This window comes from Ascidiella aspersa, chromosome 4, assembly GCF_963924565.1.
Source record: "Ascidiella aspersa chromosome 4, kaAscAspe10.2, whole genome shotgun sequence".
NCBI lineage: Eukaryota > Metazoa > Chordata > Ascidiacea > Phlebobranchia > Ascidiidae > Ascidiella > Ascidiella aspersa.
In genome coordinates, this window is record NC_139450.1 from 18,586,789 (window position 1) to 18,600,184 (window position 13,396).

General features: G+C 34.8%; 1 protein-coding gene across 1 annotated transcript in view; it reads right to left on the reverse strand.

Annotated features, from left to right (window-relative positions):
- The window catches only part of LOC146148534 (kinesin-like protein KIF3B), a 30,827-nt gene extending 20,959 nt beyond the window's left edge, over positions 1–9,868 (reverse strand). Inside the window, exons 1-3 of the mRNA XM_083388531.1 lie at positions 9,685–9,868; positions 9,445–9,621; positions 7,985–8,179 (exon numbers count right to left, since the gene is read on the reverse strand). Of these exons, the coding sequence (XP_083244657.1) occupies positions 7,985–8,179; positions 9,445–9,621; positions 9,685–9,829 (517 nt within the window). The 5' untranslated portion in view covers positions 9,830–9,868. The remainder of the gene's footprint in view (positions 1–7,984; positions 8,180–9,444; positions 9,622–9,684) is intronic.
- Between the last annotated feature and the right edge of the window lie 3,528 nt (positions 9,869–13,396).

The following is a 13,396-nucleotide window of genomic DNA, read 5'->3' on the forward strand; positions in this document are numbered from 1 at the left end:
TTTGCTAAAGAACAATTTGTTATGATAAAACTATACGTCACGCTTTGTTTTAGAGATAATATGCAGAAGCGCAAAATCAGTTTCTCATAAACTGTTATGTTTTGTTGGTGATTAGGCATTTTGCACTGGAACAAAAACACTCTGGAATTTTGGAAGTTTGGCGGCGAGCATGAGTGCAATGTTATGGCCTAATAAAAATATTATCACACTTGGGGGTACGTGAACTAGTTCTAGGGCAGTGGTTCCCAACACATTTTGAAGGCCACCCTTTTTTTTTTTTAAATTCAGTAGGTGAAATCTCGCAACCCAAGCAAATTGTTGGAATATTTTATAAGCCATAAAAGATTGCATTGCAAACAGACAGCACTTCAAAACAGTAACTTTTTCGAAAATAATTTTATGATAAAATCACCAATGGGATAGCTGTGCACACTTGCTGCGAGTGAGTTTTTGAAACCAAGGCGTTATTTTGCTTAGGTGTAGCCAAATGTCGGCTTCAACTTCCAGCCGTTAAGTTTTCAATGCAAACATGCCGCTAAATTCCATCTCACAAAGCCAAGTTGTTGCAAATGGAATCAGTTTTATAATAACTAATTTTGAAACTGTGGGATACACTTTGTAGGCTACATGAAAGCAGAATCTTTGAGATATTTTTCTTTGAAGGACGCAAGAGAAATACAATTTGCTGCTTCTGTCGTTATATGTTCATAAACTGTTCTGCAACATGGACGAGAAGTTGATGCAGATCTTTTCAAGCAAATAGATCAATTATTATCCAATCCTTTTGGCTATTAGGTCATAGAGATTCACCATAGTAGTGCACAAACTCTTCCAGATGTCCGCTTATGGTTTGCTTAATATTAACTTCTATATTCTACTTCCTTGTCACAAATATATTAGCAAGGTAAGCAATTTTTGCATTTACATCTTTTTGCAAAAACTTCTTGGTCCACACACAGTTCTGTTACCTCATGAAGATGCAATCTCCTCCCGCAAATCAAAAACTCGCTTCATGACACGACCTCGTGACAACCATCGCACTTCCGTATGCAGCAGCAATGCTTGATAATCAACATACATGTCACTTTCTTTGATGAACTTTACACTTGTCTCGACATGAAACGCTTGAAGAACTTGTGTTTGTATTTTCCAGTTTTGTGATCTCTTAAAATTTTTTTATTGTTATTTTTTTACCCAAAATTATTTATGCCTGGAAAACAAAGCGACCCCCAAAATAATCAGGCCACCCATCTTTGGGTTGCGACCCATGCGTTGGGAACCATTGTTCTAGGGGGTCAGTGAAGGCCTAATTCAAATATTAGTGTATACTTGAAAAGTAATCAATTTTTTGAAGAAACGGTTTTATTTAAAAATGATTTGCACTTTATTTTTGGAACGAAATAGCAGATTTCTTAAGTCTATTTGTATTGTGACGTTAATTTATTTTGTCATCTCTAAAATGCTTTGCCTACCTTGGACCACACAAAATAAAAACAACTTTTAGGGGTCCACAGTAAAAAAGTACCCCCCTGCTTTAAACAATGTTTTCGCATTATTTAGGTTTTACACTATAATTACACTTTCTTACTTTAACTTGTCATAAACATTTAACGTAACCAAGGCTGCGGAGTCGGAGTAGGACTCGGGACTCGAGGAGTCGGTTTGTTTTTGCTGGAGTCGGACTCGGGACTCGAGTAAGACCTTGTAAAACTACCCGAGTCCGACATGCGCATGTGCAGTACCGAATTTTAAAACTGACATGGCCGCCAAATGGAAATTGTTAAGGTGGAAAATAAAAGGCGGATTATTTTCCGGGCCGGACTCGGCACTCGAAAAAATCGCACATTTGACTGGAGTCAGAGTCCGACTCGAGTTTATTTTTTTGGCCGGAGTCGGACTCGGGTTATTTTTAACGGACTCCGCAACCCTGACCGTAACTATATACAGGGTTGGAATTTGGCCGCTTGCCAACATGAGTGCAATTCGAAGGACATGTATGACAATTGACACCCACTCGCCCAATTGGCGAGTGCCTTTAGGCATAAATTGGTTGTTGTTTTCAGACCTATTGAAGGTTTTAATTTTTTCATCCGTAATATATTATGTTTAACTTACTGGGCTGCCAAATATTTTGTTTAATCCATTGCGATACACTCTTGTACAACCACAATAAGAAATCAACCAAAGACTTAGTCACTTTGCATGTGGTAAAAAGACCTACACAATCAACAATTGAAACAGTATTATTCACGAACAATTGAATCTTTTGGAATTGGAAACAGTCATTTCAGTAAGCATCTAATTTGTTTAATAATAACATTTCTCAAGAGATTTTTGCATTTTGGAAACATCAGGCACGTAGCATGGCCGTTTTAAAGAGGACGCAACCCGAAGCACCGTGTGGTCTGGAGTGTGGTGTAAGCAACATTTTACCTCGTTGACACATTCACGTTTGATTGTCACGTGATTTGAACTGTATGTAAAACTCTATGCCAGGGTTTCTCAACCATGGCCCTCGGCTCCCCTGGGGGGGCCACGGATCTGTCATTGGGGGGCCAAGAGCATAAGTCTGTAGCAATGTAGGGTATTGCAAAACCTGTGTCACTATTTTTATTTTTTCATTTAAACTCAAGCTTAGTGTTAAATCTTCTTTGACCTATAACGCATTTTTTCTTACAGGTTACTACTTGCTATTCGTGAGAAGTTTTGCAACAGTCGACGTCAAGCTTGCAATTCCTTATCTGCTCGCCTAATTGCCAAACATTGTTATGTCACAAGGATTAAAAGCCTTTTGAAGGGGGCCACAAGGGATGAAAGGTTAAAAACCACTGCTCTATGCAATTGCTGTGTCAGAACAGCCAATATGACATATCAAGCACAAATTGTTGCTGCAAATTTAACAATGCATATCAACAATTTGGTTGTATTTGTAGTTTGGTTTCGCCAATTGTATGAAGCGTACCATCACCCTTTTGTAGGATTAGTAATTATTCAGCCAAAACTATGAGAGAGAAATAAAAACACTGTTCATTACTGAAGTTATAGTAAGATTACCATTTATTTTCAGTTAGGAAAAGTTTTTCATAAGATGAAAATCTTTTTTTGTCCAATTCATTGTGAAGGGAGACAGAATTGTATAAGTCATTTATAAAAAATAAATCCCTTGCACAGCGTGTAATCAACAGTAGGGTCGTGTAATCAACAGTAGGGTGAGGCTGATGCCCCACTACTGTCAATTTTTTTTCGGCCCTTTGCCAATATATTACTATAAATAGACAAAGTATGAAGTTTTATCAAATTTGGATGATGCTTAGGGGTGCCTCCTTACTGTTCAATTTTTAGAGGATTTTACAAATATCCGCATATGAAATATTAGATCATTTCACCTTGAAGAACGGTACATCATGTTGTATGGTTTGTAATGACTTTCAAGCATGCATTACAATTGTTTTATTATGTTTACAGGGTATTTCATTTAGTATCATATAACAGTGATTTATATGTTATATATAATACCATAAATTTATTGTGTATCAGTATTGCTCACTATTATATTAATCAATGTTCATCTTTTTTAGGTTTATTAGTAGAAATGGATTGGAGAAATAATGATTCTAGACTATTTATATTGACAACGATTCCAAAGAAAGGTGATCAGACACTAAAAGGTTGTCGCCTACCGACATACAAACAAGTTTTGTTTTCATTTATCGCATTTAATGATGAGATTCAAGAATTAAATCCAGGCTAGCAAGGAAGTAAGAGAACAACTGCGAGAAAAGTTGCAGTTCAAATCATAAAGCTGTATTCATTTGCTGGTATTGATAGTATTACACAGAAGAAGATTGAAGAAGAAATCATTAATTTTTACAAAATTTTTTTAAAAGTTTGCAAAATAAAGGCAGATGACAGAAAGCATAATGAAAGAGTTTTAGAATTTCAAAACTGTCTAAATAAGACTATGTCCTTTTGGCCTAAGAACATATTTCATCTACTGAAAATTGAAAATGACATAAATTTTTTGGAAAGCATGATGACAGACAGGACAGCCACATTTACAGGTAAAGATTTGATTATAATTGAAAAGGCAAAAAGAAAAATGCAATGCGATGGAAGGGCTTCAGAATTATCAGAAAAAGAAGAGGATCGAAAAAAGTTATTCACTTTGGAAAGGACTACTGAAAGTACTTCATTTGATCAAATAATGGATTTATCATCTGACAGTAATACTGGATCAGAAGCAGCTTCCACGTCTACTTCACAAAGTCACCATCGCACCGTCAAAACTTGCACTACAATTCATGTTCCATTTGATATTTGTAAACATCCTTCAATTGTTGGTTGTTCTGTGAGAAACCATGTAAGTTCTGTTGCGTTGTCTGCATTGATGACAGAACTGATAACTGTATGTGGCGGAGATGTAACAAAAATCAACCTTCACCACTCTCAGGCTCTGAGATGTCGCACTGAAACTGTAAAAGCAACTGTTGATGTTATTAAAGAACAATGGCAACCACCATTGGCCGGAACTGGATCTCTACATTGGGATGGCAAACTTATGATGTCTCTGGATTCAAAGGAACAAGAAGAGCGGCTTCCAATACTGTTTTCAGGTTCTAATGGCATTAAGGTTTTAGGAGCACCAAAGCTTCCTACTAAATCTAACGAACCAATTGGAGAACTAATCTCTGCAGCAACAGAAAAGCTACTTGATGAATGGAAATGCAAAATTCAGTGGGAGCTATGGTATTTGATACCACTAGTTCTAATACTGGCCATGTTACAGCTGGATGTATTTCCATCCAAAGAAAATTAAAACAAGGCTTTACTTTGGCACGCATGCAGGCACCACATGGGTGAGCTAATTGTTGGGCGTGTTTTTGGTGATTTGCAAATAGAAACTTCAAAATCTCCTGATGTTATTATATCTAAAAAGTTTAAAGAAGGCTTTAACAGCTTACCATTTAAAAATCTGGAAAATGTTTCATTTGCCTACAAGAAAAATTCTCAACCAAAAATGGAGATATACAAAGATGAGCTCATCATTTCATTAAAACCCATCTACTTTGAAAAGAAACACCTAGAGATGACTATAAAGAATTGTTAGAGCTTGCAGCATTCTATATTCAAGAGGATATCTCTGATGTATACAGGAGGTTCCTATTCTTCTGATGTATACAGGAGGGCCCTATGCATAAAGCTAGATGGATGGCGAAGCTTATATATAGCATCAAAATGTCTCTACTATCTGAACAAATCCTTGCCTTGCCTCGGGGACATACTATCTGTTCACAAAAACAGATGAACCAAATTGAACGCTTTGTGAAATTTGTAGTTTTTATATATGTCCAATGGTGGATTGAATGTGGATCTGCAGAAGATGCTCCACATAATGATGCCAAACTTCTACAAAAGATAATCTATTATAAAGAAATTGATGCACAAGTTGCGGAATCAGCTTTATATGCCTTCAAAAAGCATCTTTGGTATTTAACTGAAGAGGCTGTGCCATTAGCTTTATTTAGCACCAAAGTGAGTCAAGCAAATAAAAAAGCCATGGTGAGAAAGTTATTGTCCTCAAAAACTATAGTTCAACCAAAAAATAGGTACGGAGTGGGACATGGAAAGCCGATATTTCCAGAGGTTAGATATGAAATTTATGTACCACTAATCAAATATGACAAATTAGTGGGATCTGACTCCTGGTATTTTTTCCAAATAATGAACATTGACACCACATGTCTGTTTCTATGTGGGAAACTGACAAAGCTTTTCTAGATGCAAAAAAAGTTGTAAAATCTTTAATGGTGACCAATGACTGTGCAGAAAGAGGTGTCAAGTTGACAACTGATTTCATGAAAGCATCTAAAAAAGAAGAGAACTTTCAAAACATGTTACTGGTTGTTGAACATGAAAGTAACAAAGTCCCAAACCAAAGAAAAAGACCAAAACTCTCTTTGTAAAGTCAACTTATCCGCACATATATGAGTAATGTGTTTTAAAAACAAAATCGTATTGTTTTAAGTTAATTTTGTAATTTTAGTTTCAGCTTGGTTTTTATATCTTTTTTGTGAGGTTCTTTCTATTAACTGTACAATAGGGTGTATCTTTATAGAATCGAAAACCATCGGCGGCAGGTTTTAGCCAGTCGATCACTGCTCCGCTGACGCGTATATTAACAAGTAAAACTCATAGTTAAAAACATGAGTAAAAACAGGATCAGACGTTTTGTTTAAAGGAAAATATATTTCGCCAAAGTGGCATCATCAGTTCCTGTAAGAGTACAAATAAAAAAATGCGGCTCGCATTTTACCGTCTAGCATCTCGCACTGCTCATATGTATTTTTTCCCCTTCCTCCACTTATTTGCGTCGCCTACTCATTTATCCCAGTCGTGTTGCCTGCGAGGCTGTAGTGCTTTTCATTGCGTTTTTAGTCTATTTTCATGTTTTAATATTTTATTGTTTACTTTTGGTTTGTTGATGGCTGCGCTCTGATTTTATTTATTTATTTGTACTCTTACAGGAACTGATGATGCCACTTTGGCGAAATATATTTTCCTTTAAACCTGTTTTTACTCATGTTTTTAACTATGAGTTTTACTTGTTTCTATTAACTGTTTGATGTTGCTTTATTTATGATACCTTTCAACTTTCAACCATTGATGTTCAGATTAAATTATTTTTTGACAGTGCATTAGCTTAAAATGGCTAATTTTATAAAAACAGATAGTATTTGATCGAAAAGAAGCACCCCTACATGTGAATATTTTTTTTATTTTCTTTTATATATCTTAATCTACTGAACCTAAAGAATGTTTTTGGAAAGGGCCAAGGAACTACTACAATATTTAATTTTTGAGGGGCACTGGCCTCACCCTAATCAACAGGAGTATTAAATGTTAGTGAAGTGATAGAATATTCTTCTAGTACAGTGCTTCCCAACCAGTGGGTCGCGAAGCTATTTTAGGTGGGTCGTGAGGCATTTTAGTTTTCTATTAGATCGGGAAATTATTGCACTATTATCATTACGTAACATTATGTGTGAGCTAGTCTCCAATCAAGCCTCGATTTGATCAGATAATATCCAATATAAAAGCTCAAGTTTCGCATTAATAGTATCTGGCATATGTATTATGTATACATTGTTTCTTTTCTCATGAATTTGTTTTTTATTCGTTGGTCATATCTCATTGTGAGTCGCTCAATAAAACTTGCATTAAATGTGGGTTCGCGAACTGAAAAGGTTAAGAAAGACTTTCTAGTGGACAGTGTTCATTTGACAGTTGGTCAGAGAAAGAACGAGTTTTCCCAGAAATATGACATCCCAAAAAGAAAGAAACGAAAAGTAAGAAAAATCACAGCGTAGTTTGACACAAGAAGTGTTAGCAGTTGATTAGAATTGCTAGAAAATAGTCATCAAAAAAATAAAACACAAAACAAATTAGTGATTGTAGTGTCACCTCAACAACAATTGACTGAAACTTGTTCTTTTAGACAGCATAAACAGGTGGGATTTAAGTTTCGACAATATGCAAGGTCAAGGGTACGATAGTGTCGCCAATATGTCCAGAAAACTTATTGGCGTTTAGCAACCATAAATTATATGGAACGATGGAAAATGAAGTGGATGAGTTTTGACAATGGAAAAGAAATGTTTTTCCCAAACTTGCAGACCCTGATCCGAGCAGGTTAATTTACTGTTTTTTTTACTGTTTCCCTGAATTTGCTAAATTAAGTTTTGTCATGCAGATTGCAATGACCCTGCCTGTTACAACTGTCAATGAATGTACACCGTGATATTACCTATTCCGTGAGTGATATTATACAGGAGTTCATGAGTTCATATCCAAAAAATTGAGAAGAATCAATAAAGTTTGTAATGCACGTTGCTGTGATTTACGTGCCTGTTTTGTATGTTGTTGAGTTTTTGCCCCATATAGTTGTCGTTGCAAATTTAGGCAATGAATGTTGTTTTAAATTTACCTGTATCAGAACGCTCTTTTAGTTCTAGCCGCTTAGTTTGGTCCTTGGATAAAAGGTCTCTAACTTCTTCTTGATATATTTCCAAGTAGGAAGCTCGAACAAGGTACTGTTGATCAACAGTTCTAGCAATATGCTTGTAAATATGCTCAAAAGAACGTGGTATAGCACCTCTTAGATCAGGATTGGATCTAACACCTTAAACAAAAAGTAATGGATTTATATTTTGCTTAAAATAACCTAAACATTTGTAAAACATATCTTTTTTTAAACCATAGCATTGTAATTTGAACAACAAAGGGCAATTAAATAACAAGAATTTGTTTCACGTTCTTAAAACTGGCTTATCTGTGAGAGTATAAATGTGGGCCAACATTTTATTCATGTTTAAATCTATTTTTGATTTATTTTGGCAATATTAGTTTGTCAAACTTTTTCGAGTTTGATTATGACCGTAGGTTGTGAGTTTGCAGCTCACCACATGCTAGTTGTTTTTCTAATTTTGATATATGTACTTAAGAATCTCTTTCAGTACCAATGAACAAGTATGAAATTCGAGATTCCGGGGGGCACTACACCACCCACCTAAACAATATTTTTGACTGTGTTAAGCAAGTCTATTCAGCCCAAACACACCATGCATACTACGTTGCGCTGTGTGACTCATGGTCAGGGCTGCAGAGCCGATAATTACCAGAGTCCGACTCAGACCAAAAAGTAGATTTGAGTCTGACCCCGAATCCCAAGTTTGATTCATATTTGTCGAATCATTTGAGTCCCGAGTCTGGCTACGACTTTTAAGCCGGTTTTAAACCTATTTACTTACCAAAATAGGGTCGATATACAGCAATCGACTCATAAGGATTTTTGTAATTCAAATGACCAGTTGAAAAGCAATTCACCAAATACTATTCCTCATTTATGAACGCAGTTTGTAACCTTATAAATTTCGCACTTGCTACTGCACATAACCACATCAGACTTGGGACTCTGGTAGTTTTTACGTAGTCTTACTCGAGTCTTGAGTCAGACTCCAGGAAAACAAACAGACTGTTCTGAGTCGGAGTTCAACTCCGCAGCCCTGCAGTATGACCTTGACAAAGTGCCATTTCTATTAATTTGAATGGTACATACAGGTATTTTCAGCAATAGACAAATCTCCGTTATGTGCCTAATGCGTTATATCTACTTTTACATTAAAAAATTTTTGGCAATTCACCCAAATAAAGTTTTTTTTCAGGCTTTCAATTACTGTGGTAATGAGTTGCATACTTCTCATAATTTTGTTTGAGCACAACTTATCTATGTAACAGTGTGAGAGTAAGAAAAGCAGACATGTACACGGTTGAACTTTTGCACTCCCATTATGTATTTCTTAGTGTCACAAAAAAATTTGCTCTCTTGGCCCAGCTCTGTAAATATTTTTTTCAAATTTAATTGGAGTGTTAGTTGTATGCTTTTACCTTCCATGGTGAATGTTTTTCCAGTTCCTGTTTGACCGTAAGCAAATATTGTGCCATTGAAGCCATTTAACACTGATTCCAGTAATGGCAAAAATGTTTCTTCAAATATATCACTTTGTGTGGAGTTCCAGTTGTAAATAGCATCAAAGGTAAATGTTTTAGAAGGCTCATTTGGGGCTAAGCAAAAAGAAAACAAAACAATAAGAAAATCACAAAAGAACATAATTTATATTATCTTACTTTTAGGATTTTTAACTTGCACTTGTCCAAGTTTTAGATCCATATCAACAACACTTGCATGGTTGCTTGCAATTTCCTTTTCATTCAAAGGGCGACAGCGCACCACTACTTTAACACATTCAGCGTTTTTTGATTTTGCTGACATTTCAGTTAATTGATCTCCATGTAATGCCTAAATACTATTCAAGACTGAAATAACACATATGAGAAACTTGCAGTTATAAATTAGTTGTTGTTATCAAATATGTTTTTTTGTAAATCAACTCATTGAATGTAATTATTCCGCAACATAAAACATCTTCTGCGTTAGAGCGCTCTGAAATCTGGTGCAAGTAGAACATATTTAAGTTTTGCCAATGGTGGACAATAGTTCTCTTGAAGCTCAAAAATGTTTATCAAGGTAAATTTTAGTTTTTAAGATACATAAAGAATATGCCACACAAACAATACTTGCACAGACCTTAATATCTTGGCCAAAAAAATGATATTTGTTATTTTTATGTAAAGCTTTTTTGTATTTTCTTTGTGTTAGCAGTTTTTAAGCAGAACAGATGATGTCATTCTTGGTGTAGTATTCTGTATTTTCGTAAAGTTGTTTAAGACCTTTTTAACCTTTGTGGTTCATTTGGAATGACCGGCTTACTATTATTGAATTAGTGAATGTACCACCAATCAACAGGTCATAGCACTTACCAGCTACAATAAATAATAATTATATTTATATTTAACACAAAATACAAGAAAACACCTCAGGTATCAGTTGGGTAAACAGAACGTTCACAAAATGCTAATATTAGTGTAATTTTAGCCTGTAGGGTGATCTTAGCTTACTTGATGTCAAAATGAAACTTTTTGGTTGACTGATTGAGATTTGGGACAAATCAATAAAAAGGGGGGCTATTAAAATGGAATATATGGCAAGCCTACTTGTTGGCCAGAGTTCAATGTGGACAGTATGTCATGTGAACCAAAGCGTTTTTTTTAATTGACCTAACCAGCACCCAAAAAAACTTTTGTGTGAAACCAACATTAAATGCGGTTAGCTACGAAAAATTGCAAACGCGCAAAACTTTCGTCATGATAATGGTTTTCAGTATAGCACTCCATTTTCAGCCGTGCAAACTTTACAAATAATATTAAAACAACCGTGCAATTTCAAGCTGCAAAAACTAAAGTTTCCAATCTGGAATAGTCAACATGGCACTGAGCTGGTCAAACAGAAAAGGTAAAAAATTACAGCGACTGAAGGGTTCAAATGAGAAACATGCAATAATTAAGGAAGTTGAAATTAGGGTTCCTCTTTTGTCGGGATTTTTTTACTCACAAGAAATGGGTTTGAAAAATGAAAATTACTGGGAATCCCACTGAAATTTTTGTGTCCTAATTACGTCATAATGATGTTTTAATTAATTTATATTTGCTCCAAACATTTAATTGCTGATTTATGTTCTGTAGTATTGCTGCTGCTATCTTACAAGACCTTCTCGAATTAAAGGCTGCACCCTTATTTGTTTTTATTTGGAAAACAAAAGCATTGATATTGGTAAAATAAATTTAATTAGTTTTTCCTGTTGGTAAGCGCGCATAAAGGAACTCGGGCAACAAATTTAATAGGTTTGCTAATATCTTTTTTGTTATATATTAGTAAAAAAATGACAAGTTTTTTAAAGTTTTGCTATGTTGCCGAATAACCAGGATTATAAAAAATATTTCCAAGTTTCGGGATTGTTAGTTCGAGGAAAATCCCGGGAATTTTCTGTCGAAACATTTTCGGAGAGGAACCCTAGTTCAAAGTAGAATATATTGCATCCTTTGATTCCAATTCAAACTGGATTTGTATTCAATTTTGCCGTTTATATCACCTATTTGGAACCGATATAATTTATTTGTGTCACCACAAAAGGTTGCGCCTAATTTTACAAAATAGAGTTTGGATTAGGACATGATTGGAAAAGAACTACTGTGCTTGCTTTGAATGAAACCATGTAATGAAGCGTCGGCTTTTTTTTTCGGTCGACCATTTCCTTACCATAATCCTCAGGCCTAATCATTAAGTACCAATCAAATGTTATTGGGAGAGAGGATAACGTGTAATACAAGCCAGTCAGGTGTAAAAAAAAAGTTCCATCTAAAACGTACTGGCCTTAAACAAATTACGCTACAGGGTTACGCAAGGTCAACTTTAGGCTGACATTCAGCAAGGTTATGCACAGCATAATTGGTAATTAAAAGTAATGCATTACTGGCAGTGGTAACTTTGTATTCTTTGCAGTAAAGTAAAACAAAAACACAATAATATCTTATTAAACGTTAAGGAGTTTATTGTGTTGGATTATTTCACTTACTATATGGTCACAAATAGGTATATATATTTTGAATGTTCCACCAAAAAAAAAAAGATTAAATTCAATTAATTTAAAATATACTAGGATTCCATATTCTAAGTTCGTTATTCTAGATTCGAGAATACTTTGGGATTCTACTTTGAACATCCCTAGCAACAATATTAAGTAAGATTGCTTTGCATTTGGTTATTTTACATTTTGTGGAGAACCGTTTTTGAAGAACATATCGACCTATGGGATTTTGCCAAAATATGAAATGCTATAGGCAACCGGTTTAACCGGGTCGCTAACAGTAATCCTATACGTAAAGTGATTCTTACAGGCTCATTAGTGATTAGATCAGGGGTGTCTAACAAGCGGCATGCATGCCAAATGTGACATGCAACCTTATAAAAAATGGCATGCAAGCCCTCCCCAAAAAATACTAAAATTGTTATTTAGCCAATTGACAAAAAAAGCTCAATTTGTTATTCAGCCAATTGTTAGAAAATAATAAGTTTGTTATTTTCAATTGCCATTGTTTGTTCACAATATAAAACAATCACGGCAATCCTGACAACCAACAATTACTTTTGATCTAGTGACATTATACTGTGTGGAGGCTAGAATTCACATAATATTATATAGCATAGTGTGAAGAAACAAAAGTCAGTTCACCGAGAGACACTTTGATGTAGTGATGCTCATTTCTACTAGACAGTTTTTTTTTCAAGTTTAAATAAACGTTCTTATTTTTGGTAAAAAAGCTTTTGTGAATAAAAAGAATTGGTTCGGTTACGAAACTTTGGCACGGGAAAAAGTTATAAGATAAAAATTGGCACACCGGCATGTTTGAATTGGACACCCCTAGATTAGATCTAATCTGACTCTGAGGAAGTTTTAGGGACCGTTCTGCGAACTTTCTTTCATTTTTTTGAAGCCGTTTGCGCGAACTGGTTAAATCCCAACACTGCTGCTGTACTTTTAACCAAAATATATGTTATTTGATAAATTGTCTAGTATTGGATATTACTTATGTGAAATAAGCTATTGCTTATGTGGCTTATACGTATTGTTTAATAAAAATGTATATAATTACCATACGTTTTTCGTTATTGCACAAGCCAAATATTAGTACATTACAGTATTAGAAAAGCCTTGAAACAAACTAATTAGCATGTTATTTTTATTAATTCAAGCTGTGACTCCCTACAGAGATGCACAATAATTTAAGTAGAATTAAAAAACAAATCTAAAATAAGGTGAAAATTGTCTTTAGAAACCTATAATTTAAACTAGTTATTCATATAAAGATAACGTTTGGTATAACGAACTTTTTTAATTGTTATAAAGCATATACTTGTCTCATCTTAGGGGAATTTTTTTAG